This window comes from Salvelinus sp. IW2-2015, linkage group LG26 (genome assembly GCF_002910315.2).
Source record: "Salvelinus sp. IW2-2015 linkage group LG26, ASM291031v2, whole genome shotgun sequence".
NCBI classification, from domain to species: Eukaryota; Metazoa; Chordata; class Actinopteri; order Salmoniformes; family Salmonidae; genus Salvelinus; species Salvelinus sp. IW2-2015.
In genome coordinates this window covers 35,010,029-35,037,903 of record NC_036866.1, presented here as the reverse complement: position 1 = coordinate 35,037,903, position 27,875 = coordinate 35,010,029, and the positions used below count along the sequence as shown (strand labels likewise).

The window sequence follows — 27,875 nt, the reverse complement described above, 5'->3', positions numbered from 1 at the left end:
TCAACAGAAAATATCACCATGTCATTGGATTTAGGTTAAAAGTTGGGTGAAAAAAACAACAAAATGCCCTTAAGTTGATACATTTTTGCAAATCCAATCAGTTTTCCACGTTGATTCAAGGTCATCTCATAGATTTCTTTGGTTGAAATGATTTGACCAGTTTTTGCCCAATGGATTGGCTCTCTGCTTGATCACTTGTGCCTTATCCAAGACCAGGTTGCCTGTGATTGTGTGTTAGTGTGTGCGTTTTTGTGTGCATGTGTCTGTGCCTGTCTCTTATACACATCTAGATGTGTATAAGAGACAGGTTTCTCTGTGTTTCTCTGTGTTTTTTCTTAAATGTAATGTAAAATGTTAGGGAGTACACATGGCTGCCAGATTGCTTTGCTGAATGAGGAGGATTTTGGGGGGATGGGAGGAGGAGGGAGGAGGGGGAAGAGGGGTAGTGCGTTCATGGAGAGGAATGGACAGCTTAATTAATAACCACTGTCCCCTTTTCAATGACCCCAGCCAGTCACACATACTCTCGCTGCAACCCCAGACAGCCAGGAGCAGCTAGATGCTCATGAGCAAATATTGATGGTGCTGTACATTACAATGTGGAGATCAGAGAGAGAGGGTGAAGGCTGGGACTAGACTGGACTTACACTGGGGAAATCAACAGGAAAGAATACGGTAAGAACAAATGATAGAGAGGGACAGGTTGATTCTTTGTGTGGGCTGACAAGCTGGCCTGGAGGCCCTTGTTGGGGTCTTCATGTGGGCTGTTGTTTAATCTCTGGGGAAATTAGCCCTGGCTAATTAATTAAAGCTATGTCAGGTGCGATTTATAAAACCAGTGGTTCACATGGTGATTTACCTCCTCTCTGCTCAATGCATGATGGTGTCAGTTAACGTCGCCATGGGTGCTGTTAGTCAGTAACAGATTCAGGAAGTCCATGGAAAAGTTTGGGGAAATGACTGTGTTCATTTTACTGTGATAACAGAGGAATAGACTAGCAACTCTCAAGGATCTCTTTAGTTATGAATGTACTGCACAGGAACAGACCTAATTTAATACAGAATATAACCTAAAGGGAATACTCGTCAGAATAATTGTTTTGGAATTGTTGTGTTGAGTACATTGTGGTTATGGTTACAGCAATAAGGGAAACATCACATAACACAAGACAAGAAGTCTGAGTCCATGTCAATGCTTAAATCACATCTGAATATTTTCTTTTAGGTCTGGAAGATAAATAACAAATTAGGAYTTTTTTATGTAATTCCCCTTTAATTGTGCATATGGCCCTTTAATTGTGGATCTAGCAAGTGAGAAATGTGCTGTCTAATGTGCCAGTCTAGTGATGGTTCTGTAATGCTGTTGCTCATTCAAAGTTAGCAAATACCAAGTAATAGATAAAAATTATATACTTCCTGATGATATACTTCTGCCAGGTAAGCCTACTTTACAGTTAACATTAAATTGAGAAGGTTTTGGGGAAATTACTGTCTGTCAACCCACAAGATGGTTATCACATCAGCTGGCTACACACAGAAATAAGTGAAAGAAATACATGCGCACCACACAGACATACAGGGGCAATATTTCTGGAAATTAATTGGCAGCTATTGTGTTAGGTTTGGCTTTTTAAGCCAATAGTGGCTAACCGGGGGTGGGGTAATGTCAATGTTGCATTGATTAGATAGTAGCTGGGAGCTTGCAGTGTCTAATACTTGTGAGATTTGTTAATGACAATTTGCAGTGGAACATGTGAAAATTGTACTTTCAGAATTGTTTGGGGAGCTAGTCATAGGTGGGCTGTGAGCTACTGGTAGCTTTCAATCGACCTGTTGGAGACCCTGGTTTAACATGATTTTGCACTCCACACACAATTATCTGTAAGGTCCCTCAGTCGAGCAGTGAATTTCGAACACAGATTCAACCACAAAGACCAGGGAGGTTTTCAAATGCCTTGCAAAGAAGGGCACCTAATTGGTACATGGTTAATAATAAAAAAGGCAGACATTGAATATCCCTTTGAGCATGGTGAAGTTATTAATTACACTTTGGATGGTGCATCAATACACCCAGTCACTACAAAGATACAGGCGTCCTTCCTAACTCAGTTGCCGGAGTAGAAGGAAAACGCTCAGGGATTTCACCATGAGGCCAAAGGTGACTTTAAAACAGTTACAGAGCTTAATMGCTGTAATAGGAGAAAATTGAGGCTGGATMAACAACATTGTAGTTACTCCACAATGCTAACCTACATGACAAAGTGAAAAGAAGTACAGAATAAAAATATTCCAAAACAAAAGCATCCTGTTCGTAATAAGTCAATAAAGTAAAACAGTAGAAATGTGGCAAAGAGATTAACTTCATGTCCTGAATAGAATTGTTTTATTATTTATTTAACTAGGCAAGTCAGTTAAGAACAAATTCTTATTTACAATGACGGACGATGTTGGGCCAAATCCGGTCGCTGCTGGGCGCCGCCCTATATGACTCCCAATCACGACCGGTTGTGATACAGCCTGGATTCGAAACAGGGTGTCTGTAGTGACGCCTCAAGCACTGAGATGCAGTRCTTTAGACTGCTGCSCCACTCGGGAGCCCAAAAAACATTATGTTTCGAGCAAATCCAACACAACAYATCACTGGGTACCACTCTTCATATTTTCAAGCATGGTGGTGGCTGYATCATRTTATGGGTATGCTTGTCATTGGCAAGGAGTAGGGAGTTTTTTTAGGATAAAAATAAATGGAATAGAGCTAAGCACAGGCAAAATCCTAAAGGAAAACCTGGTTCAGTCTGCTTTCCAACAGACACTGGGAGACATTCACCTTTCAGCAGGACAATAACCTAAAACACAAGGCCAGATATACACTGGAGTTGCTTACCAAGACGACAGTGGAATGTTCCTGAGTGGCCTACAGTAGTTGCAGCTTAAAAATATATGACAAGACTTGAAAATGGCTGGGTGAGAAAAACATTTATGTAATCAATTTTGAATTCAGGCTGTAACACAGCAAATTGTTGAATTAGTCAAGGGGTATAAATACTGTAACAGGTTGAAATTCGCTGCTCAACTGAGGGACCTTTGAGATAATTGTATGTGTGGGATACATAGATGAGGTAGTCATTAAAAAATCAGGTTAAACACTATTATTGCACATAGAGTGAGTCAATTCAACTCACTATGTGACTTGTTAAGCAAATGTTTACTCCTTAACTTATTTAGGCTTGCCATAACAAAGGGGTTTGAATACTTACATTATTTATTAATTTGTAAAAATTCTCTAAAAACATAATTCCTGTTTGACATTATGGGGTATTTTGTGTAGGCGAGTGACATAAAATCTCCATTTCATCCAAATTAAATGCAGGCAGTAACACAACAAAATGTGGAAAAACTAAAGGGGACAGTGAAGATCAAGTTTATAAGTTGCCTGGCTGGGCTGATGAGACAGTGGATTGCGCAGTCAGATGGAACAGAGTAAATAGGCATTTTAGCATCATAGATTTAGCCGGTGGAAACTTGTGCAATAGACATCGGATGGAATGCGGTTTTAACCAATCAGAATTGAGGATTAGACCCACCCATTGCAGAAAATGTATTTCATCTGTAATTTAGCAGATTTAAACAGATTTCATCTGTAACTTGGCCACTCAGGAACATTCACTGTCTTCTTGATAAGCAACTCCAGTGTAGATTTGTGTTGTAGGTTATTGTCCTGCTGAAAGGTGAACTCCTCTCCCAAACTCTGTCTGTATTTGCTGATGTCAAGCATACACATACCAGGATACAGTCACCACCATGCTTGAAAATAAGGATGCAGTTACTCAGTGAAGTGTTGTGTTAGATTTGTCCCAAACACAAGGCTTTGCATTTAAGCCAAAAAGTATATTCCTTTGTTGTGTTTTTTTTGCAGTATTACTTTAGTGCCTTGTTGCCTACAAGATGCATGTTTTGGAATATTTGTATTCTGTACATATCCGGCCTAGACAGGGCTTGGACTGTAATTGGTTAATCCCACTTTGTAACACAATAAAATGGGACGAAATCCAAGGGGTGTGAAAACTTTTGCAAGGGCTAAAGAGTTGTCTGTGAAGTATTTAACAGGTAAGCTACTGTATCACAAAGCTGCTTAACAAAATGTAAAACTCACACTAACATTATGTCTAGGTGTATCTTGGTTTCCTACAGGATTGGACTGGAAATAATTTACTTCCATCATCTTTATTCTGAGCTGAGGTCCATCCAGATTTGTGAATGAATGAGTGGGTGGGCCCCGAAGTCAATGTGGTGGGACCACTACAGATCCCACACAACGATGGATTCCCATTGTCCGAGAACTCACACTTCTTTGGTAAGCAACTTCCAGTGACTAGCCTGGACCCAGATCAGTACTATATGTGCTTCATCTAACTCCTCCTACTATTTTTGTCAAGCAATACATAATATGCAATGTACTATATGTAGTTGAAGTCGGAAGTTTACATACACCTTAGACAAATACATTTAAACTCAGTTTTTCACAATTCCTGACATTTAATCCTCGTAAAAATTCCCTGTCTTAGGTCAGTTAGGATCACCACTTTATTTTAAGAATGTGAAATGTCAGAATAATAGTAGAGCGAAATATTTATTTCAGCTTTTATTTCTTTCATCACATTCCCAGTGGGTCAGAAGTTGACATACACTCAATTTGTATTTGGTAGCATTGCCTTTAAATTGTTTAACTTGGGTCAAATGTTTCGGGTAGCCTTCCATAAGCTTCCCACAATAAGTTGGGTGAATTTTGTCTCACTCCTCCTGACAGAGCTGGTGTAACTGAGTCAGGTTTGTAGGCCTCCTTGCTCACACATGCTTTTTCAGTTCTGCCCACAAATGTTCTATAGGATTGAGGTCAGAGCTTTGTGATGGCCACTCCAATCCCTTGACTTTGTTGTCCCTAAGCCATTTTGCTACAACTTTGGAAGTATGCTTGGGGTCATTGTCCATTTGGAAGACTCATTTGCAACCAAGCTTTAACTTCCTGCCTGATGTCTTGAGATGTTGCTTCAATATATCCACATACATTTCCTTTCTCATGATGCCATCTATTTTGTGAAGTGCACCAGTCCCTCCTGCAGCAAAGCACCCCTACAACATGATGCTGCCACTCCTGTGCTTCACAGTTGGGATGGTGTTCTTCGGCTTGCAAGCCTCCCCCTTTTTCCTCCAAACATAACGATGGTCATTATGGCCGAACAGTTCTATTCTTGTTTCATCAGACCAGAGGATATTTCTCCAAAAAGTACCATCTTTGTCCCCATGTGCAGTTGCAAACCGTAGTCTGGCTTTTTTATGGCGGTTTTGGAGCAGTGGCTTCTAACTTGCTGAGTGGCCTTTCAGGTTATGTCGATATAGATCTCATTTTACTGTGGATATAGATACTTTTGTACCTGTTTCCTCCAGCATCTTCACAAGATCCTTTGCTGTTGTTCTGGGACTGATTTGCACTTTTCGCACCAAAGTACGTTAATCTCTAGGAGACAGAACGCGTCTCATTCCTGAGCGGTATGACGGCTGCGTGGTCCCATGGTGTTTGTCCTTGCGTACTATTGTTTGTACAGATAAGCGTGGTACCTTCAGGCATTTGGTCTTGGCTGATTTCTTTTGATTTTCCCATGATATCAAGCAAAAGGCACTGAGTTTGAAGGTAGGTCTTGAAATACATCCACGGGTACACCTCCAATTGACTCAAATGATGTCAATTAGCCTATCAGAAGCTTCGAAAGCCATGACATCATTTTCTGGAATTTTCCAAGCTGTTTAAAGGCACAGTCAACTTAGTGTATGTAAACTTCTGTCCGACTGGAATTGTGATACAGTGAATTATAAGTGAAATAATCTGTCTGTAAACAATTGTTGGAAAAATTACTTGTGTCATGCACGAAGTAGATGTCCTAACCGACTTGCCAAAACTATAATTTGTTAACAAGAAATTTGTGTAGTGCTTGAAAATTAGTTTTAATGACTCCAACCTAAGTGTATGTAAACYTCCGACTTTAACTGTAACAGTATATGCATATGTAATGGCACATTTTGCAGGTATATCTTGGTGGGGCAATTGCTTATTTTTGTAATGCATGCCAGCAAAGCCACTACACAACACAACACTAAACAATACATTAATTGCACTATAACGGTGACAAACGGTGCTGTTAGGGCCTACATAAAGCTGTCCCAACAGCAGAGTGTAACGCTCAAAGAGTGAATGGGTGTGGAGTCAGGCGCAGAGAGCAGAGGATACGGGGAAAAACACACTTTAATGTCCAACCAAAAAAGGTACAAAAGGTAACGCCGAACATAGGCGTAATACACTCCACCTAAGTACACTCTGGTATCAAACCGGACAGCGGAAAACCCATATAAATAAAGAACACCTCTCACAATACAGAAACAAGCCCGCACAAACACAAGCGGGCTAATCGAACTTAAATAACAACCAACCCAAAACCCCAACAAGGAACAGGTGAAAACAATTAGACAAAACCAAACGAAAAGGGAAAAAGGGATCGGTGGCAGCTAGTAGACCGGTGACGACGACCACCGAGCGCCACCCGAACGGGAAGGGGAGCCACCTTCGATGATATTCGTGACACAGAGCTTTCTTTTCAGCACCATGGAGTGATTCCTTAACACCGCTACACCTGGTTATCATTGTCTGGCAGCAAAACAGTTAATTCAGCCTCGTTTACTGCCTTTTAAAAAACATAGCTGATATGGCTGACTTGCTTAAACTAATGTAGTTTCTATTGACAATTGAGATGTACAAACTATGGCATTAGGGAACGATGAGCAGATAAGAGGCAATTCGTAATAAGACATTACTGAGCGAGCTAAGATGGACGTAGTCAATAGAACTTTTTGTTAAGCACTTTTGAAATGTACAGCGACAGAATTCAGAACATGGGTCATTCATACAGTATTCTCCCTGTACACCAAGTCAGAACCGTAGGATAAATAAAGGGGGCCTATAAGCAGACAATGAAAGCTCATACAATATTTGATGACGACATTTCTCTAAAACAGGCTATAGGCTACATGTGCACCACCAAGTCAGAACAGTAGGCTAAGTTATGAGGAGGAAAGGGACCAAATGATTAGGGTGAGACACATGTGCTACCAACAGATTACTACACGACATACACTTAGTATTACTTTCTTAGCTACAGTATACATATCTCCCTGGCGTATAACATAATTTATGCAGCAGCATACAATACATTTTTGGACTCACCTTGTTCAGGAAGGTGGCGCGGAGGTCCTTCGTGGGCAAATTTTGTCATCAAACTTTGTCATCAAAGTCTGTCTTTCTCTGGATTTTTGGTGCTTTCTAGACATCTGGGAACTCAGAAAGAAACAAGGTCGAATCATGACGTCAGTGATCTTCAGGTCGGAGCTCTAGAAAGAGGCCAGAGTTCCCGACTTGGAATTCTGAGTTGGATGACCGTTCAAAACGTATTTTCCCAGTAGGAGTTGTCTTGAACACACTGACGTCTGAGATTTCCCAGTTCCGAGTTTCCAGTTGTTTTAAACGTGGCAGAAGTCATGCTGGATTGACAGCATGGCCAATGTATTCAACCTTTTATGGCCGATGGTGTTGCATGTGAATGTTTATCCTTTTAAGCTTGGAAAAGAGACCCTTAATCTTAGACTTGGGACCATACAGCCMCTCCACTGAATAGCAGGCTAGTGATTGCTTTGCAACGCTTGCAGTTAGCCACTGATTCCTTCCAAACCACTCATTGTTGAATTTGTGATTTCCAACTTGTTGTGTAATGTTAATGTCCAATGACCGATGAGCACTGATATGTTTTATCTATAATTTCTCTTCATATGACAAGGATTGAAAAGGGTTTGCCAGTCGATTGTCAACTTGATTCATGATGATGACTGCTTGTCTATCTTGCTAGCTAAGCTTTTGAAAGTATGATGTTGACATGATCAGTCCAATCAAAGCTACGGTAGATATAATGTGTTTTAATGTCATTTTATCTGTGGCCAATGAACTTGAGCCTTCTTGGATGGGCACTTCTAATGTATATCTATGGCAGCAACCAAGAGGCTTGAATTTTCGAGCTCTCCTTGTAGACTTTGAGGTGACGCAGTGTCCCCATGAGTGATAGAACTCTGAGACAATCACGATGCAACTAGAGTACATTACTAACCCCTACGCTCTGTATTTTCCACTGGCTGCCCCATCACCACCACAGAAAGCACTAAGATAGGCTAAAACACCTTGAAGCTGCCTTTCTCAAGAATGCAAAAAAAGAGACCATATTTGTATGCAACTTTATTAACTCAAAGATTTGCATAACCTGCCGTGAATGACGGGTCACCACTGTACATATGGCATGACAATGATTGTTAGGAGAGTTGGCACATGCAGATCTGGGATCAGGCGATCCAGTGCCCAGCTCTGACACACATTACACCTCAGGCAGTAGCAGCCAGTCACGCAAGCCAGATGTCAAAGTGACTTTGCACATTACCGAACCAACTACCTGTAATGATGGGCAGAAATGTCTGTCAGGTTAATAAGTAGCCATGGCAACCTTTGCTCCCATTTGGCACTCCTAAGTCATACCTCAAACAAGCATCAAGGTGTTCTGTTCTAAGACTACTGTACCGAATTCTTCTGGAGAAGTTCCATTGCCAAAGATAATAGAGGGAGGTATGCTGAGGTAGAAGAAGTACAGGTAAGAGTAGAGCCGCAGAGGGGGATTACTTTTCAGGTGGTCAGAGAAAGAGAGAGAGACCTGGGTGTGCTGGGTCTGCTGGGTCACCCTGAGATGGCCATGGTCTAGATTAGAACATATCTTCAGGTCAGTATCTCATGCCTGTCGATCTTATTGTGTCAGCTTGGATTATGTGTATTATAAAATGAGTTTGAATGAACTCAACCCTATAGAACTGTACGGCTACATTCCAGCAGCTTGTTGTGTTCCAGTATTTCCTTTAACCTTAACGTATTTGAATGAATAAAAGTGATATGAAATGGTTCCAATGCTAGCTGACGTCTAACCTTCAAGGGTTCATGCCCACATAATACAAATATCATTATTATGATTTATGATACTAATGATAAAGCATTGTGAAATGTTATTATATGTAAAATATAAATAAGATAAGTACTATTACCTCTTTGGAGAATTGTTGGAAAGCTCAAGCCGTCCCGTCAATCTGCTGTGACAGTGTGTTCTGTAAGAGTGTGAGGTTATTTATGACTGGGTTTATGTAGGTTACTATCCCCTGTTATGTTAATGTTTAAATACTCAGATTAAGTCACTATCTAATACTACTGTAACAGCTGGAAAGTGATTTTGACAGTCGTACTACACTATCCTTGGGAAAGTACAGGAGTTATTGGCTTGTGAAATGTGTAGCTATTGTGAATTTTCTGAACCATGCTGAAACCAAGCTGACTTTAGCCAACACTTCTAATCAGTGATACGATAAATTAATCTATGCGTCTTTCTTTTCTCCTCTCAGATATTCTGGCAGAGCAAGGGAGCCCTTTGCTTCAGGACCAAGAGGTCTTATCCTTCACCAACTATCCCAACATGCAATACCCCTTGGTGGAGCCCACCATGTCCTCCCCTCCATACTACTCCAATCAGCACTACTACCCCCAATACAGCGTTGAGGAGTGGTACTCACCCACAGAGATTTATGAACTGAGGAAAGAACCCCTGGAGGGTAGCTATAATGTTGAAATGGAAGAGGCATCCGCCATAGTGCCTGCGGTGTGCAAGAGGACCAGGCACACTTCCCACGCAGGCAGGGTCAAAGGGGAGGAGCTGTGTGTGGTGTGTGGGGACAAGGCATCTGGGTACCACTATAACGCTCTCACCTGTGAGGGGTGTAAAGGTAATTGCAGTGGTTAAGTGTGCTACATCTTTATCATACCTGTAGACATTGAAGTGTTACGGACTACAGATCTTCACCGTCTTCTACAACATAGATCCAAATAAGAGCATCTTCTACATTCAACACTTGAGAAACCACTCTTTGGATGGGCTCACTTCTTCTAAAAGCCTGTGTTGATCACTTCTGGTTTTGCTCCGTAGCTATTGCTAGAACAGTATCGTAGTCTGAATATAGTTGGGAGATTCTATAATGTTATATGATGCCTACAGAGTAGCCCACTGGTATAACAAACATCCAGAAGGTGATCAGTATGATATTTCGTCATGACGAGGATGAATGAATGAATTGTCTCTGGTGTCAGGAGTAAGCAGCATGACTTTACTGAACGTCTCCATGTAAAAATGACGAGCTCAGTGACACCCAACATGAAGAATCACAACAACACCTCCCTAACTTTCTTAATGACAGCATTTCTACTCTATTTCTTGTAAATCCTCAGGTGAATGGGTGTTATGGTTGCGGTCACTGGGCTCTCCTGCCTCGTATCTGAGTGTAGGTTTGAGGTTCGGTTGTCTCTTGTCGGTTCACCCTCCGTATATAGCTCCCTCTAAGCGTTCCACTCTATAATGGCGTAGGGAACCCGGAACTAAGCCATGTTAATGTGTGTCGTTGTACTCATCTCCTTGCACTTGAATGTCTAATTAGCTGTTCCAAGCTATCGAGTGAGTGCCCACTGTATGGAACCAGTCCAATAAGGCTCTTAGGGGGCATCTTTCTCACACTGGTAGTTAGTGTAAAAATAAAATAAAATGTTATTGGTGCTGTATACATATGTTGCAGATGTTATGTTCCTAGCTCCAACAGTGCAGTAATACCTAACAATACAAAACAATACACGCAAATCCCAAAAATGTATAAAATGATTAAGAAGTATAGAAATATTAGAATGAGCAATGTCAGACTGCGCAATATAAATATATACAGTGCATTCGGAAAGTATTCAGACCCCTTCACTTTTTGCACATTTTGTTACATTATAGCCTTATGCTAAAATGGATACAATTATACATTTATCTCATCAATCTACACAAAATAACCCATAATGACAAAGCTAAAACAGGTTTTTAGATTTTTTTGCAAATGTATTAAAAATAAAAAACAGAAATACTTTATTTACATAACTATTCAGACCCTTTGCTATAAGACTCGAAATTGAGCTCAGGTGTATCCTGTTTCCATTGATCTTCCTTGAGATGTTTCTAGAACTTGATTGGAGTCCACCTGTGGTAAATTCAATTGATTGGACATGATTTGGAAAAGCACACACCTGTCTATATAAGGTCCCACAATTGACAGTGCATGTCAGACCAAAAACCAAGCCACGAGGTCGAAGGAATTGTCCGTAGAGCTCAGAGACAGGATTGTGTCGAGGCACATATCTGGGGAAGGGTACCAAAACCTTTCTGCAGCATTGAAGGTCCCCAAGAACACAGTGGCCTCCATGATTCTTAAATGGAAGAAGTTTGGAACCACCCAGACTCTGAAGTTCAGGACGGGATACTGGGCGGAGTCCGGCTAGTGGTGACTATTTAACAGTGTGATGGCTGGAGCACTGTGTTTTCCTTGAAGCGGGCGAATGCATCGGTGTCCATGACGTGGCTGGTTTTCCCTTTATAATCCATGATTGTCTGGAGTCCCTGCCACATACGTCTCGTGTCTGAACAGTTGAATTGCGACTCCACTTTGTTTCTGTACTGACGTTTTGCCTGTTTGATTGCCTTACGGAGGGCATAGCTGGACTGTACACTGTGTGGCACTTTTGAAAGGGGTCCATGTTAATGGTTTAAAGCACCCCTTGGGAATAGGTCAAGACCAAGGGCATAGATCAGCCACAAACCAATGCCATCACTCCATTAGAGGTTTTATTTATGGGAGACCGTGTACCTGTATCGTGTCATAGGGTTTGTAGAGTAAGGCTATCAGGCTTGTCAGCTTATCAGATCCAAGGCACGGTCCTCCTCTACCACATACAGATCCTATTCGACCTATATTGTTACAGGAAAATAATCCAGCTACAGGATTTGAACATTAATCCATAATGTTGCTTGATCGGTGGTTAGGCTATGATAGTTGGGCAAAAGTAGGCTACATGAAAAGTGCAATACTGTAAATATGACTGTGTTAGTGTGGGTTTTCAGTGAATTTATTTAAATCACAAAGCTCATCTCCAAATTCTCGGCAACAAAAGAGTGATCAAATTAAGATCCTGCATCTGTAGTGGTGTTATTTGCTCTACAGTACATAATACCACTAGTATTTCATCATATGACCAAAGACTGAGGTCACTGGGTAATTGTTCTGATCATTGCCTTTAGGCTTCTTCAGACGGAGCATCACAAAGAACGCCGTGTACAAGTGCAAGAGTAAAGGGACCTGTGAGATGGACATGTATATGCGCAGGAAGTGCCAGGAGTGTCGTCTCCGGAAGTGCAAGGAGATGGGCATGCTGGCAGAATGTGAGTATATCAGCACTCACGCCAACAGCTGTTGGCATCTCTCCATTTATCATCATGGGATACTGTACCTATTATGTCACACTTGATGGTACAGTCTGAGGTGCTGGTTTTATTGATAAGGAAATGGACCAAGAGTCAAGGGAACCATAAACCATCATTACTGAAAGATTCAACAAGAAAGGTGGTCATGACATTTGAAGGAACCCCCATGTTTCTTCCCTCTTGATGGCCTTTACTCCACAATCCATGTAGTTGCAGATGCATAGATCTCCTACTGCATCGCTAAGCATATTGCTATTTCTTATGTGCAAAAGATTATCTTGCCAATGACAGGAAATGAATTTGGTGATAACACCAGCTCTTTGATATTCTACGATGTGCATTTATTACTTGAGAGACTACACTGCAGGTTTTAATAACTCGTGGTACATGGTACCATAGTACCTGCCCGTACAAAAATGTATATTCAACCCCTTTCTTTTAATTCAACTGAAGCACTGGCACATCTCAGAGGACCTTTAAGAAGTGCACCTGCTATTTCCCAATATAATAAATTGCAGGGCATATCTTCAATAGTATTGCATTTTACCGTGCATGTATCCATTTAGCATTCATGTATCCATATAAATGACATGGTTAAACAGTCACTCACTCTCAGTATTTGATTCAGATTGACATGTGTCTAGCTGTGAGCCTGACCCTCTGACTATCTATTCAGACTGTATGATATCATAATTATTTTCTTTCAATGCACTGGGGACATTCTCAGATCATAGCAGAGAACTTTCATTTTGGATTCTGACAACTTTTTTGAATTTCACTGAGGGACCGTGTGTCATACCGCTCACAACAGAAAGGTCTCACCATTGTTGCTATTCAAGGGAGGGAGAGGCAGAGAGAGAGTCAACTAGAAGATAAGGTATTTTTGCAGAAACAAAAGAAGAATGGGGAAATGAAGGTGTAAATCTTGATCAAAAAGACAGCCTAATCCTACCACCAAGGAGACTCAATTAGTGGGTGTATTTAGAGAATCAGGCAAGGAGAGCAGGAGGACGGAGTTCACCATTAACATACTCACTGCATAAAATACAGGAGTTGTATAATTAAAGAATAAGGCATGAGGGGTTGTGGTATATGGCCAATATACCATGGCTAAGGGCTGTTCTTATGTACCGTACAATGCAGAGTGCCTGGATACAGTCCTTAGCCATGGTATATTGGACATACTGTATACAGTACCACAAACTCTTTACCAACGTAACATTTTTTGGTTTGTTTGTGGTGCGGGGAGTCAGCTGTTTGTTCACCCACACCTGCGCACAATTGCTAATAAGCCATCCACAAACGCCCGACTATATGTGAAAAAGTGAAAATCTGAGGCTTGCACCCGACCCTAAACCGCAAATATAGAAAATGGGCTACAGTCAAAGACGTCAGAACAATTTTTTGACAGGGGGTGCACGATTTTTGGGCCTGATTTAGATATATTTCTGCTTTGGTAGGCAACTTGTCTATAATTAGATACGTGCAGCTTCTCTTCTGTCATATGTTGCCCTAGAAGATTAAATGACCCCTTGTTCACCAGAGTAATGTAAAATCGATAGAATGAATGCTTCAGTTTATTTGACATCGGTAAAGTTCTCTCTCATCTTCTTTCGCTGAGAAAATATGTTTAGGGACCTGGGAGAAAATGCAATAACTGAAAAAATACTGGAAAGATTTTCTGTGCAAAATTTGCATATGACATCAGTTTGACCGGTTGTAAGGAAATAGAGAGCTGTGAAAACGACCCAACATGTTTCTGATAAGATTTCAGTTCGGCTTGGATGCATATTTAATGTGGTTGAAATACTATCAGCTTTTCTGATGCTGATAAAGATAGATACCGTCTGTAGAGGTGCTAAATGAGCATTCACATTCTCTCAAGATGCTGAAAGAAAGAAATCATATTTCTCCACTCCTGTTCTCGAGTCAAAATTTGGCATACATTTGGTGTATCATTTTACAGCAAGAAATGCTTAATTCTGCAGGAGTTCATATTAAGGCTATGTGAGGGGTTATAGACCTACAGGCAGTGTCCACATTTCAGTTTCCATTTAACCCATCTGAACAGTAGGCTACAGTTCCCTTGACGTGCCATAGGCCGATCGGAAGTCCCCGTCTTGTGACTGTTAAATTTGTATAGCGCCTCACAATCATCACACATAATATAGCAGCACTGCTATCATCCTCTTTTACCACTTCACCAAACCATTCCTTTTCTGGTCCTCCTTCTCTTTATTTTAAACTCTCCTTTCGCAGCTCTTCTCTTATTGGATTCAACTCCGACATTGTCCTTTTTGCCTCCGTGGATTGATGTTAAGTTTTTCTGCCTGTTCCCAAAAGAATTTGGCGATTGGTGGGTAGGTTTATTTGGCATGTGTACAGTTAGGCCCTAAAGCTTACATCTGAGCTAACCTCTTAACTTAGGTGAGAATTAATGTTCAAAACATGCTTAATAACATTCTCAAACCCATAGTTACACTATAAAGCCAATTCAAAAAAATATCAAACGCCCTGCTGTATCATTGGGCATCAGGCCTTTTCTGGCTGGCTACAGTGCATTCACAAAGAGAATCACTATTGAACAAGTAGGGGTGAAATTCTCCTTCAACACATTGTGTTTGAACCCATCATCACTGCCCACAGGTCTGCTGACAGAGATCCAGTGTAAGTCTAAAAGGCTGAGGAAAAACACCAAGGCCTCCCCAGGAGAGTCCACTTGGGACGAGACAGAGGGGGGAGACAACGGAGACAGCAAACAGGTCACCTCCACTACCAAACTGTCAAAGGTAAAAGCTCCCCTTTTTGCTCTTTAGAATGTTTTTTTTGTGCTTCAAAATCTGTGTCAGTGATTCCCAATGAAGGAATCTAAATACAGAACATTATTTATTAGAAAATGATTTACTAGAAAATGGGGTTAGATGTTTATAGACTAAGACAAACAAACCATTTCCTGAATGATCTTCTTTTGTTTATAAAAAAAAWATATATATACAGTGGGGAGAACAAGTATTTGATACACTGCCGATTTTGCAGGTTTTCCTACTTACAAAGCATGTAGAGGTCTGTCATTTTTATCATAGGTCAACTGTGAGAGACGGAATCTAAAACAAAAATCCAGAAAATCACATTGTATGATTTTTAAGTAATTAATTTGCATTTTATTGCATGACATAAGTATTTGATCACCTACCAACCAAGTTAAGAATTCCGGTCTCACAGACCTGTTAGTTTATCTTTAAGAAGCCCTCCTGTTCTCCACTCATTACCTGTATTAACTGCACCTGTTTGAACTCGTTACCTGTATAAAAGACACCTGTCCACACACTCAATCAAACAGACTCCAACCTCTCCACAATGGCCAAGACCAGAGAGCTGTGTAAGGACATCAGGGATAAATTGTAGACCTGTACAAGGCTGGGATGGGCTACAGGACAATAGCAAGCACACTGGTGAGAAGGCAACAACTGTTGGCACAATTATTAGAAAATGGAAGAAGTTCAAGATGACGGTCAATCACCCTCGGTCTGGGGCTCCATGCAAGATCTCACCTCGTGGCATCAATGATCATGGAGGAATGTGAGGGATCAGCCCAGAACTACACGGCAGGACCTGGTCAATGACCTGAAGAGAGCTGGGACCACAGTCTCAACCACACTACACATCAGTAACACACTACGCCGTCATGGATTAAAATCCTGCAGCCACGCAAGGTCCCCCTGCTCAAGCCAGCGCATGTCCAGGCCCGTCTGAAGTGTCCAATGACCATCTGGATGATCCAGAGGAGGAATGGGAGAAGGTCATGTGGTCTGATGAACAAAAATAGAGCTTTTTGCTCTAACTCCACTCGCAGTGTTTGGAGGAATAGAAGGATGAGTACAACCCCAAGAACACCATTCCAACCGTGAAGCATGGAGGTGGAAACATCATTCTTTGGGGATGCTTTTCTGCAAAGGGACAGGACGACTGCACCGTATTGAGGGAGGATGGACGGGGCCATGTATCGCGAGATCTTGACCAACAACCTCCTTCCCTCAGTAAGAGCATTGAAGATGGGTCGTGGCTGGGTCTCCCAGCATGACAACGACCCGAAACACACAGCCAGGGCAACTAAGGAGTGGCTCCGTAAGAAGCATCTCAAGGTCCTGGAGTGCCTAGCCAGTCTCCAGACCTGAACCCAATAGAAAATCTTTGGAGGGAGCCGAAAGTCCGTATTGCCCAGCGACAGCCCCGAAACCTGAAGGATCTGGAGAAGGTCTGTATGGAGGAGTGGGCCAAAATCCCTGCTGCAGTGTGTGCAAACCTGCTCAAGAACTACAGGAAACGTATGATCTCTGTAATTACAAACTAAGGTTTCTGTACCAAATATTAAGTTCTGCTTTTCTTTGATGTATCAAATACTTATGTCATGCAATAAAATGCAAATTAATTACTTAAAAATCATACAATGTGATTTTCTGGATTTTTGTTTTAGATTCCTTCTCTCACAGTTGAAGTGTACCTATGATAAAAATTACAGACCTCTACATGCTTTGTAAGTAGGAAAACCTGCAAAATCGTCAGTGTATCAAATACTTGTTCTCCCCACTGTATATATATTAGAAAAGTAGCTTTTGTTTGATGGTCTATATTCCCGAGAACTCCAAGGTAACCTGTGTTGTGACTTTACTTTCATTAATCTGATGACTGTTATTTATCTTATCAACTAACTATGTTTAATTGTTACCCGATTAAATGAATCATGTAACAATTAACTCATTAGGAATTTGGGGCACCACGAGAGCAGCTGTTTAAAGAATGACCTATTACATCCATAAAACAGTCAACACATTAATCACAACCTCTTATCATATCATCATTCTGAACAGTCGTAACCTCTTGCATCTGAAAAAAACCCAGCCTTACTTATGATTCAGTACAACACAAATTGGTTTAATTATTTATTTACTAGCTAACTAAATGATAACACAGGATAAACATACACACTTAATACATTAGGAAAGGTCCCTACAAGACTGACACAACATATGGCTGCTTCTTACACAATGACATGGAGAGAGATTGAGAGAGAGAGAAAGAGACGTGCCTCCTAGGAGGGAGGTGCAGGAATCAGGAGCAGGAGAGCAAGGAAGTCCCAGTGGCACAATCGTTTATTAAGTAGTTCCAACTCAACAACAACATGGGGGGGGGGACACGCCCAAACGACGTAACCACAGCAAACAATCCCACACAAAGACTAGCAGGCAGGAGGTTAATAAACCCACCGAAATCAACTAATAGGACACAGGTGTAAACAAAACAGACAGACACAAACAAAAAGGATAAATGGATCGGTGGCAGCTAGTAGGCCCGAACAGGGAGAGGAGCCACCTTCGGTGGAAGTCGTGACAGAGACACTTATCGTTGATACACTTTAGGAAACTACTCTCACAGTAATCATATTCTTTGCACGCGAACGGCTGCCCGTTTGGAGTAAGAAATCATTCATGTATTTACGTTTAAAGGCCTTCGTTCGCAGTGGATCACTGTCGGAACCAGCCCTCCTTAGGAAGGGTGTTGGGCCTTTCAGCGGCACGCTTGTAAGGCTCTGATTGTCCAAAAGGGGTCCTCCCCATCGGCTTCTACTATTGTTCACTCTGGAAGATACTCCTTGGAAGATAGGCTAGCCAGCCGTGTCGATGGTACCAGTGGGGTGATGAGAGTAGCAGAATACGCTGGTTTGATGAGTAGTAGAATAGTCCCACTTAAATTTGCTTTTCTAGATACTTTCCTAGGACAGCTACACAGCTGTAACAGTGATTGTCTGAGGGGAGTTTTCTTCTCCATCTCGTGTTGGTATTCAGGGTTCAAACCACTTTACACACACAGCTGCAGCCTGGCGATGTTCTGGTCTAAATGTAMATTTCTTTACCAATCCTTTTATGCACTCTAGTCGAAAGGGATGGTTCCGTCAGGCTGATACACTCTCTCACCTCACTCGGGGCGTGACTACTTACTGTGCAAAGTTTAAAAGAGACAAATTCTCTTATGGATCCATAATTTTGAATATACAACGTTAAGGTGGGATAGTGTATATACTTTTCAAGTTACAGTATATCCTTTATAAAAACAATTATGACATCACAAAATAACAACCCATATGACATTATTATTACTTAGATCACCACTGACCATTCCCCACGTTTTCTGTTAGGAATATTTTTCTAGTATTCGGATCCTCACAGGACAGTCATGACACCTGGCTAAATAAATATCGCCCTGTAGCACTCACATCTGTCAATTGTAAGTGCTTTGAAAGGCTGGTCATGAGACAAATCAACACCATCATCCCAGACACCCTGGACCCACTCCAATTCGCGTACCGCCCCAATAGATTCACAGATGACGCAATCTCAATTGCACTTCACACTACCCTCTCACACCTGGACAAGAGGGGAGATAACTATGTGAGTGCTGTTCATAGACTACAGCTCAGCGTTCAAAATCATAGTCCCCTCCAAGCTCATCGCCAAGCTTGTGACCCTGTGTCACGGCTGTTGAAAGATGAGGACCAAGGTGCAGTGTGGTAAGCGTACATTTTCTCTTTATTTTAGAAATGACGCCGACAAAACAATAAACAATACAAAACAAACCGTGAAGCTCAAAGGCTATGTGCCCTAAACAAAGTAAACCTTCCACAAACACAGGTGGAAAAAATGGCTACCTAAGTATGGTTCCCAATCAGAGACAACGATAGACAGCTGTCCCTGATTGAGAACCATACCTGGCCAAAAGATAGAAATAGAAAACCATAGAAACACAAAGCATAGAATGCCCACCCCAACTCACGCCCTGACCAAACCAAAATAGAGACATAAACAGGATCTCTAAGGTCAGGGCGTGACACCCTGGGACTGAACACATCCCTCTGTAACTGGATCCTGGACTTCCTGACTGGCCGGTCCCAGGTGATAAGGGTAGGCAACAATAYCTCTGCCACGCTGACCTTCAACACGGGGGCACCTCAGGGGTGCGTGCTTAGTCCCCTCCTGTACTCCTTGTTCACCCATGACTGCGTGGCCACGCACGACTCGATGGTAGATCTGATCACCGTCATTGATTAGAAAACCTACAGGGAGAAGGTCAGAGACTTGGCAGTGTGGTGCCTGGACAAGACCCTCTCCCTCAACGTCAGTAAGACCAATGAGCTGATCGTGGACTAGAGGAAAAAGAGGGGAGAGCACGCCCCCATCCACATTGACGGGGCTTTAGTGGAGCGAGTCGAGAGCTTCAAGTTCCTTGCCATCCACATCACTAAGGACTTAACATTGTCCACATTGACCTCTTGAAGAGGGCACGACAGCACCTCTTCCCCATCAGGCGGCTGAAAATATTTGGCATGGGCTCTCTGATCCTCAAATGTTCTCCCTCAAAGCGCTACAGAGGGTGTTGCGGACGATCCAGTACATCACTGGGGCCAAGCTCCCTGCCGTCCAGGACCTCTACATCAGGAGGTGTCAGAGGAATGCCCTAAAATTGCAAGACTTCAGCCACCCCAGCCATAGACTGTTCACTCTGCTACCGTTCGACAAATGGTACCGGAGCATCGGATCTCCGACCAACAGGCTTTGAGACAGTTTCTACCCCCAAGCCATAAGACTACTTAATAGCCATAAGACAGCTAAATAGTTAATTAATTGTTACAGACTATCTACATTGACACGGTGACTGAGTTCATCAGGAAGTGTACAGAGGATGTTGTTCCCACTGACTATTAAAACCAACCCAAACCAAAAAACGTGGATAGATGGCAGCATTCGCGCAAAACTGAAAGCGCGAACCATCGCATTTAACCACGGCAAGGTGACTTGTAATATGGTTGAATACAAAGTTGAGTTACTCCCTCCGTAAGGCTGATTGCCAGGCAAAACATCAGTACAGAGACAAATTGGAGTCGCAATTCAATGGCTCAGTCAGGATCTACAGACAATCACGGATAATAAAGGGAAAACCAGCCACGTCGCAGACACAGTCTGTTGTCCCCACTTGCTTCAAGATGTCCACCATTGTTCCTGTACCCAAGAAAGCAAAGGTAACTTGTTTAGTCCCCTCCTGTACTCCCTGTTCACCCACAACTGCGTGGCCATGCATGTCTCCAACTCAATCAAGTTTTCGGACGAAACGACGGTGGTCGGCCTGATTACCAACAATGACGCGACAGCCTACAGGGAGGAGGTGGAGTGGTGCAAGGAAAATAATCTCTCCCTCCACGTCAACAAAATGAAGGAGCTGATCGTGGACTTCAGGAGACAGTAGAGGGAGCATGCCCCTATCCACATCGCCAGGACCGCAGTTGAGAAGGTGAAAATCTTCAAGTTGCTTGGCGTACACATCACTGACAATCAGAAATGTTCCACCCACAGACAATGTGGTGAAGAAGGCGCAACAGCGCCTCTTCAATCAGGAGGCTGAAGAAATTTGGCTCCTAAAACCCTCAAACTTTTACAGATGCACAATTGAGAGCATCCTGTCGGGCTATATCACCGCCTGGTATGGCAMCTGCACCGTCCTCAACCACAGGGTTCTCTAGAGGGTGGTGCGGTCTGCCCAACGCATCACCGGGGGCACATTGCCTGCGCTCCAGGACACCTACAGCACCCGATGTCACAGAAAGGCCAAAAAGATCATCAAGGACATCCATCACCCAAGCCATGGCCTGTTCAACCAGTTATCATCCAGAGGGCGAGGTCAGTACAGGTGCATCAATGCTGGGACCGAGAGGCTGAAAAACAGCTTCTATCTCAAGACCATCCAACTGTTAAATAGCCATCACTAGCGGACTACCACCCAGTTATTCAACCTTGCAAATTAGAGACTGCTGCCTTATGTACATAGACATGGAATAACTGGTCACTTTAATAATGGAACACTAGTCACTTTAATAATGTTTACATACTGTTTTACTCATTTAATATGTATGTACTGTATTCTACTGTATTTTAGTCAAAGCCACTCCGACAATGCTCGTCCTAATATTTATATATTTCTTAATTCCATTCTTTTACTTTTAGATTTGTGTGTATTGCTGTGAATGGTTAGATACTACTGCACTGTTGGAGCTAGGAACACAAGCATTTTGCTACACCCGCAATAACATCTGCTAAATATGTGTATGTGACAAATACAACTTGGTTTGATTTGACCCTATCTTGCACACTCACAAGACTATATAAACACACTATATACACACACTCACTCACACACCACACTGACACTCTCACGCAAAACCCACACACATTCGCACGCACGCATGCATGCACACGCACGCACGCACACACATGCACATAACATACACACATACCGACACATGCACACACATTCACACACAATTTCACACATCATATGCTGCTGCTACTCTGTATCTACCTCAACTACCTCTTACCCCTGCACATTGATCTGGTACTCCCTGTATATACTGTAGCTTAATTATTGTGTATTTTATTCCTCTTGTGTTACTATGAATTTTTTTATTTTGTAACTCTGCATAATTGGGATGGGCTCGTAAGCAAGCATTTCATGGTAAAGTCTACACATGTGCCGAATACAACGGGTGACAAATACAATTTGATTTGATTTTAAATGCCCTATACTGATTACTGGATATGGGAATAGCATGATAATGACAGCCCAGTGTTAAAATTAACTATGAATATTTCAACATTTCTAAAGCCCTGTTGCCACCAACAGATTGTATCACTCACAGCTAAGACTGACACTTTAAAAGTATGACTCATAAATAGCCTTAGTGTTATACAGAATAGAATTCAAAACTGATTGCTAATGGTTTTCTTTCAGGAGAAGGTTGAGCTCAGTCAAGAGCAGCAGGCTATTTTGAGCTTCATCGTAGAAGCTTACCAGAAACATCGAATCCCTCAAGACATGGCCAAAAAACTGGTATTTGATATCTCCTACAATTCTAGCAAATGATGCGTCTTTCAGCAAGCCATCGTGTATGCTTTACAAGTCAGACTTATTCGTAGTTAATGGAAGACACCATAAGAGACCCTTGTAACATATCCCAGAGTAGATGATTTCCAAGTAAGACTCCAGCAATGACTTATATCACATGATCTTTATCCCAGTAGAAGTCAGACTGTTCTCTCCCTCATAGCTTAGATGCAGTTGCATAACTCTCCTTATCAGCCAGCAGTGYCATAAAACTTCACACACATTCTGTAATTGTCTTTTGTGTCTCCTTGTTGTTTCTCCAGCTACAGGAGCATTTCAATGCAGACGAGAACTTCCTCCTTTTGACAGAGATGGCCACCAGTCATGTTCAAGTGCTGGTGGAGTTTACCAAAAACATTCCAGGTCTGGACTTCTATGACAATGGTCATTCCAATCTTTTCTCTTGAAAGAAGTAGAATATAGGATACTCTTATTAATTATCAGTCAACCTCTGGCCTTTTGTACTCCATACTAATAGTCTAATTCATGTGACCGACTAATACTGGTTCATAACATGTAACAGACCAATACCTCACGAGTCTTCTTCTCTCTAAGCTGAGACCTTGAAACTGAGATATTTCGTTCTCAAAACAAAGGGCGTACTGTCTGGGCGTTCTGCCAAACTGCAGCTGTTGATAGTGAGGATTCGTTCAGTCAGTCACTTGCATGAACACAGAAAACGGTTATTAGAAAAGCACGTGAATTGAACACAGAAATTAGTTATTAGAAAAGCACAAACATAAAACATTTCCAGCACAATAGCAAGATGATAACAACAATTAATTTGTTTGACTTAACATAAGTCAGAGCGGGTATTGACCCGGGTCATTACAGTGACACAAGACTGTGTTCGTCCACTGAGCAAAGGAACTCAGGAAGCTAACAAGTCTTCAGGTCTCAGGCAAGGTTACTCATCACAGAAGCATAGTTCACCAAACCACCTCTGTTACACTGCATTGAAATGGAAAGATAAGTCTTCCTTAACTAATCTCTTTCTGTTGAGGCGTCTACTGAGTGACTTTATTTAGCCTAGTTTTATTTACTAGCAGGATTTTTTTCTGTTTCATAATTTTTTACTTCTCACAAACCATAGGGGAGATCCATCCTTCCCTTTCTCCCTGCAATAGCCTCTCCTGACTGTGTTTGCATGCTTGTGTGCCTGCGTGGATACGGCCCTGACAGGTTTCTCTGCCCTGGACCATGAGGATCAGATAGCTCTGTTAAAGGGCTCGGCAGTGGAGGCCATGTTCCTGCGCTCAGCACAGGTGTTTACCAGGAAGCTACCCCATGGACACACAGAGGTCCTGGAGGACAGGATCCGCAAGAGTGGTACGTTCATACTGGGAATCTGGAGCATTAAAGGGAAAATACTATGACAATACTTCAATACACATCAACAAGTATACTACTGTTACTAGAACTAAATGGTGGTTGTCATCACTATTATCATGAAGTAGTTTTTTTTATACCACAATCTGTGGTTGTATGAACATGTACACTTCCTCTCTGACTATCACCTTGTGAGGCCTCAGCCCCTCCATCCACCACACACACACACACACACACACACACACACACACACACACACACACACACACACACACACACACACACACACACACACACACACACACCACTCCCATGGCCGTACTGTACTGTAGATTAGATCCGTCTGCAGGCAGCCACGCAGGTCTGGTATGAATAATGGATGGGCCTGCTCTATCTGACGAGGATGCTGGCAGACTAGCAGTGTACGGACCTGTTGATCCCTGGCCAGGTGTGGATTACCCATGTAAACGGACCACTGCCCGCTGGGTTGGGGTTCATTCCGTTGTGAGCGCGTATGGGCATTGTGCAAGGCAGTGTGGTAGGGGAGTAAAAGAGGGATGCCTTCTGATGCTAGACTGGATCAGTTAGAGCTATGCCAATGATTTATCCTCCATAAACAGCGTCTCTCCGTCTCTTGGCACCACTCCAGAGTGAATGGATTGGTGGAGAGATATTCAAGCTAAAGGCCAGTCTGAGGGGAAAATAGAGATATGGTGTCTAAAGAGGCTATTGTTCTTTATCTAAACATCAAGAGCCCTATTGTCCCCCTCTCTCCTTCTTTGTGCGCTCCTGTCATTTCTGAAAGCTTATGGCTCGGATGTATCTGACTGGAGGGGGTGAATTGTTTTGGTGGGGGTAGTTCTGCTCTCCGGATTTTTAAAATTGAAATCTGTAAAAGGTGTACGCCAACAGTATGTTACCTCAAATCTTATATCACTTCTTTTGGTTCATTATAGTGGGAATGTATGGGAATTATACGAAGTATCAGTACATCATCTATGCTTACACCTTTGTACCTGTTTTAACCCATTCCCCTCAGTGATGTATGGACTATTCTGCCATCTATGGAAAATACTGCCATCCAATGGTTGTGCATTGAACACGCATCTCCACATCTTTTCCAGGAATATCAGAGGCGTTCATTACACCCATGTTCAACTTCTACAAAAGCATCGGGGAACTCCAGATGATGCAGGAAGAACACGCCCTTCTCACCGCCATTACCATCCTGTCACCAGGTGAGCTGCCTGCTGGGCATGTGGCACAAGTAAAAATGTAATGGTCAAATCAACTGAAATAAACTCAATTATTTGGTTTGATGTTACTTAAAGTTGATGTCCCGCATGCCCATATTAATCATTTTTAGCTAGTGTTGGTTAAAGTTATCTGAAGTTTGTAGACTGAACCATGGAATACAGTTTCTCCTCGCCTATAGACTACTTTCAGGGTAAAAAAACATCTGTCATTAGGTTGTAAAATACTGAACTTCCCCTTTAATTTATTTTCCTCTACAGACCGGCCATACCTGAAGGACCAGCAGGCAGTGGAGAGGCTACAGGAGCCTATGCTGGAGGTGCTCAGGAGGTTCTGTGCAATGCAGCACCCGCTGGAGCCCCAGCACTTTGCCCGTCTCCTGGGACGGCTGACCGAACTGCGAACCCTCAATCACCACCACGCTGAGATGCTTACCTCTTGGCGCATGAGCGACCACAAGTTCACCCCCCTCCTCTGTGAGATCTGGGACGTACAGTGAACGATACATAGAGGCTGCATCCATGGATGGATGAATGGGGGAGAGGAGAGGACAACAAACATTTCAACCTGTCTCCTCAGACCATTTCAGAAACGGCAACCATTTCAGAAACTGACCTTATGACCATTTCAGAAGCTGCAACCATTTCGAAAGCTGAACATCGGACCATTTCAGAAGTTCTGACTGCGATGCAATAAGACATGACACCGCTTTCAGATGTTGGAAATTGATATTGTGTAGGCTTTGCTCAGGTGCACCTTTGTGATGGGCTACTTGAATGTGACCCCCCGTTGCAGACCAAAGAAACTTGGAGACATTATTTAAAGAAAAGATCTCCCAACGGGATAATGGACTTATGTTTGCCAGATTTTGGAGAAAGTAATCTGATAACACCCCTAGTATTGACAATTCATCTTCTGACTAATACACTTGTAGTCATGATATTGTTCGGACACAGGCACAGGAGTTTGGACTGGATCAGTTTGACATACGATCTCTCTTGTGGTTTATAAATATACTGAACAAAAATATAAATGCAACATGTAAAGTGTTGGTCCCATGTTTCATAAGCTGAAATAAAAGATCCCAGAAATGTTCCATATCCAATTTGCTTACATCCTTATTAGTGAGTATTTCTCCTTTGCCAAGAACCTTGTGCATGGACAATAAAAGGCCACTCTAAAATGTGCAGTTTTGTCACACAACACAATGCCACAGATGTCTCAAGATTTAAGGGAGCGTGCAATTGGCATGCTGACTGCAGTAATGTCCACCAGAGCTGTTGCCAGATAGTTGAATGTTCATTTCTTTACCATAAGCCGCCTCCAACATTGTTTTAGGGAATTTGGCAGTACGTCCAACTGGCCTCACAACCACAGACCACGTGTAACCACGCCAACCCAGGACCTCCACATCTGGCTTCTTCAGYTGTGGGATCACCTGAGAGCAGCCACTCGGACATATGATGAAACTGTGGGTTTGCACAACTGAAGAATTTCTACACAAATGGTCAGAAACCGTCTCAGGGAAGCTCATCTGCGTGCTCGTCGTCCTCAACAGATGGCAGAAAGCATGTATRGCGTCGTGTGGGCGAGCGGTTTGCTGATATCAACGTTGTAAACAGAGTGCTCCATCGTGGTGGTGGGGTTATGGTATGGGCAGGTATAAGCTACAGACAACGAACACAATTGCATTTTATCGATGACCATTTGAATGCACAGAAACTGTGGTGAGATCCTGAGGCCCATTGTCATGCCATCACCTCATGTTTCAGCATCATAATGCACAGCCCCATGTCGCAAGGATGTGTACACAATTCCTGGAAGSTGAAAATGTCAATTTCTTCCTTGGCCTGCATACTCACCAGACAATGTCACCCATTGAGCATGTTTGGGACGCTCTGGACGACAGCGCGTTCCAGTTCCCGCCAATATCCAAACTTCGCACAGCCATTGAAGAGGAGTGGAACAACATTCCACAGGCCACAATCAACAGCCTGATCAACTCTACAAGTCACACAGCATGAGACATGGTGGTCACACCCGATACTGACTGGTTTTCTGATCCACACCCCTACCTTTTTTAAAAAGGTATCTGTGACCAACAGATGCATATCTGTATTCCCAGTCATGTGAAATCCATAGATTAGGGTGAATGTATTTCAAATGACTGATTTCCTTAAATTAACTGTAACGCAGTAAAAACTTAGAAATTGTTGAATGTTGCATTTATATTTTTGTTCAGTGTACATAAAACAGTTCAACATCAAATATAAACAATTCAACTACTGTAAACCATGATAACAGGCTTTGATATGCGGTCATTTGACTAGTGTTGAATGAATGATGACCCCATTCCCAAAAATAGTAGGTCTAGCTGGGTAATGTTATATTTACCTGTTGGTAAGGATAAATGGATGGTACTGCTTTTTCTGTCAGCCTGTATGTTTCATGCATGTTGCGATCCACCATACCTGCATTTGCGAAGCTCTCTTTGGTAAAATGAGCATGGCACAGGCGACTACTTTTGAAAATGTCCTACTCCTTCACCAGCGTTCTGGACTTGTTGGAATGATTTTTTAAAAAGTTGGCTTGGGTGTCTTGCATCTACAATAGGTGTCATTTTTCAGTTTGGCGGTACTGCGGTACATTCTTCAAAGCAATGCTACTGGATTACGGATAACGGTAGTCAACTCTGTGTCCAGGTAACCTAACCTACAGGAGGGGTGGGGTTAGGGCCAATGACGTAATGCCTTCCAGTTGTGGAAGCTGGATCTGTGGGAGGTCATTTGAGAACCCACGGAAAGTAAAAACAAATTACAATTCTTCTCCAAAAAATTCTCA

At 42.4% G+C, this 27,875-nt stretch overlaps 1 protein-coding gene across 4 annotated transcripts; it reads left to right on the top strand.

Annotated features, from left to right (window-relative positions):
• The first annotated feature begins 491 nt into the window (after positions 1-491).
• On the top strand, positions 492-27,376 carry LOC111952691 (bile acid receptor). 4 transcript variants are annotated; one of them, XM_023971587.2, is made up of 10 exons: positions 492-675; positions 4,171-4,354; positions 9,529-9,906; positions 12,282-12,422; positions 15,111-15,253; positions 22,302-22,397; positions 22,715-22,814; positions 23,634-23,780; positions 24,905-25,018; positions 25,295-27,376. In XM_023971587.2, the coding sequence occupies exons 2-10, from the start codon at positions 4,258-4,260 to the stop codon at positions 25,531-25,533; spliced, it is 1,455 nt and encodes a 484-aa protein (XP_023827355.1). In that variant the 5' UTR covers positions 492-675; positions 4,171-4,257; the 3' UTR covers positions 25,534-27,376. The 4 variants fall into 4 exon arrangements, with proteins under 4 accessions (XP_023827355.1, XP_023827354.1, XP_070291348.1 ...); XM_023971586.2 differs by having other exon boundaries at positions 22,299-22,397; XM_070435247.1 differs by having other exon boundaries at positions 494-675; positions 4,192-4,354; positions 22,299-22,397.
• Positions 27,377-27,875: the final 499 nt, after the last annotated feature.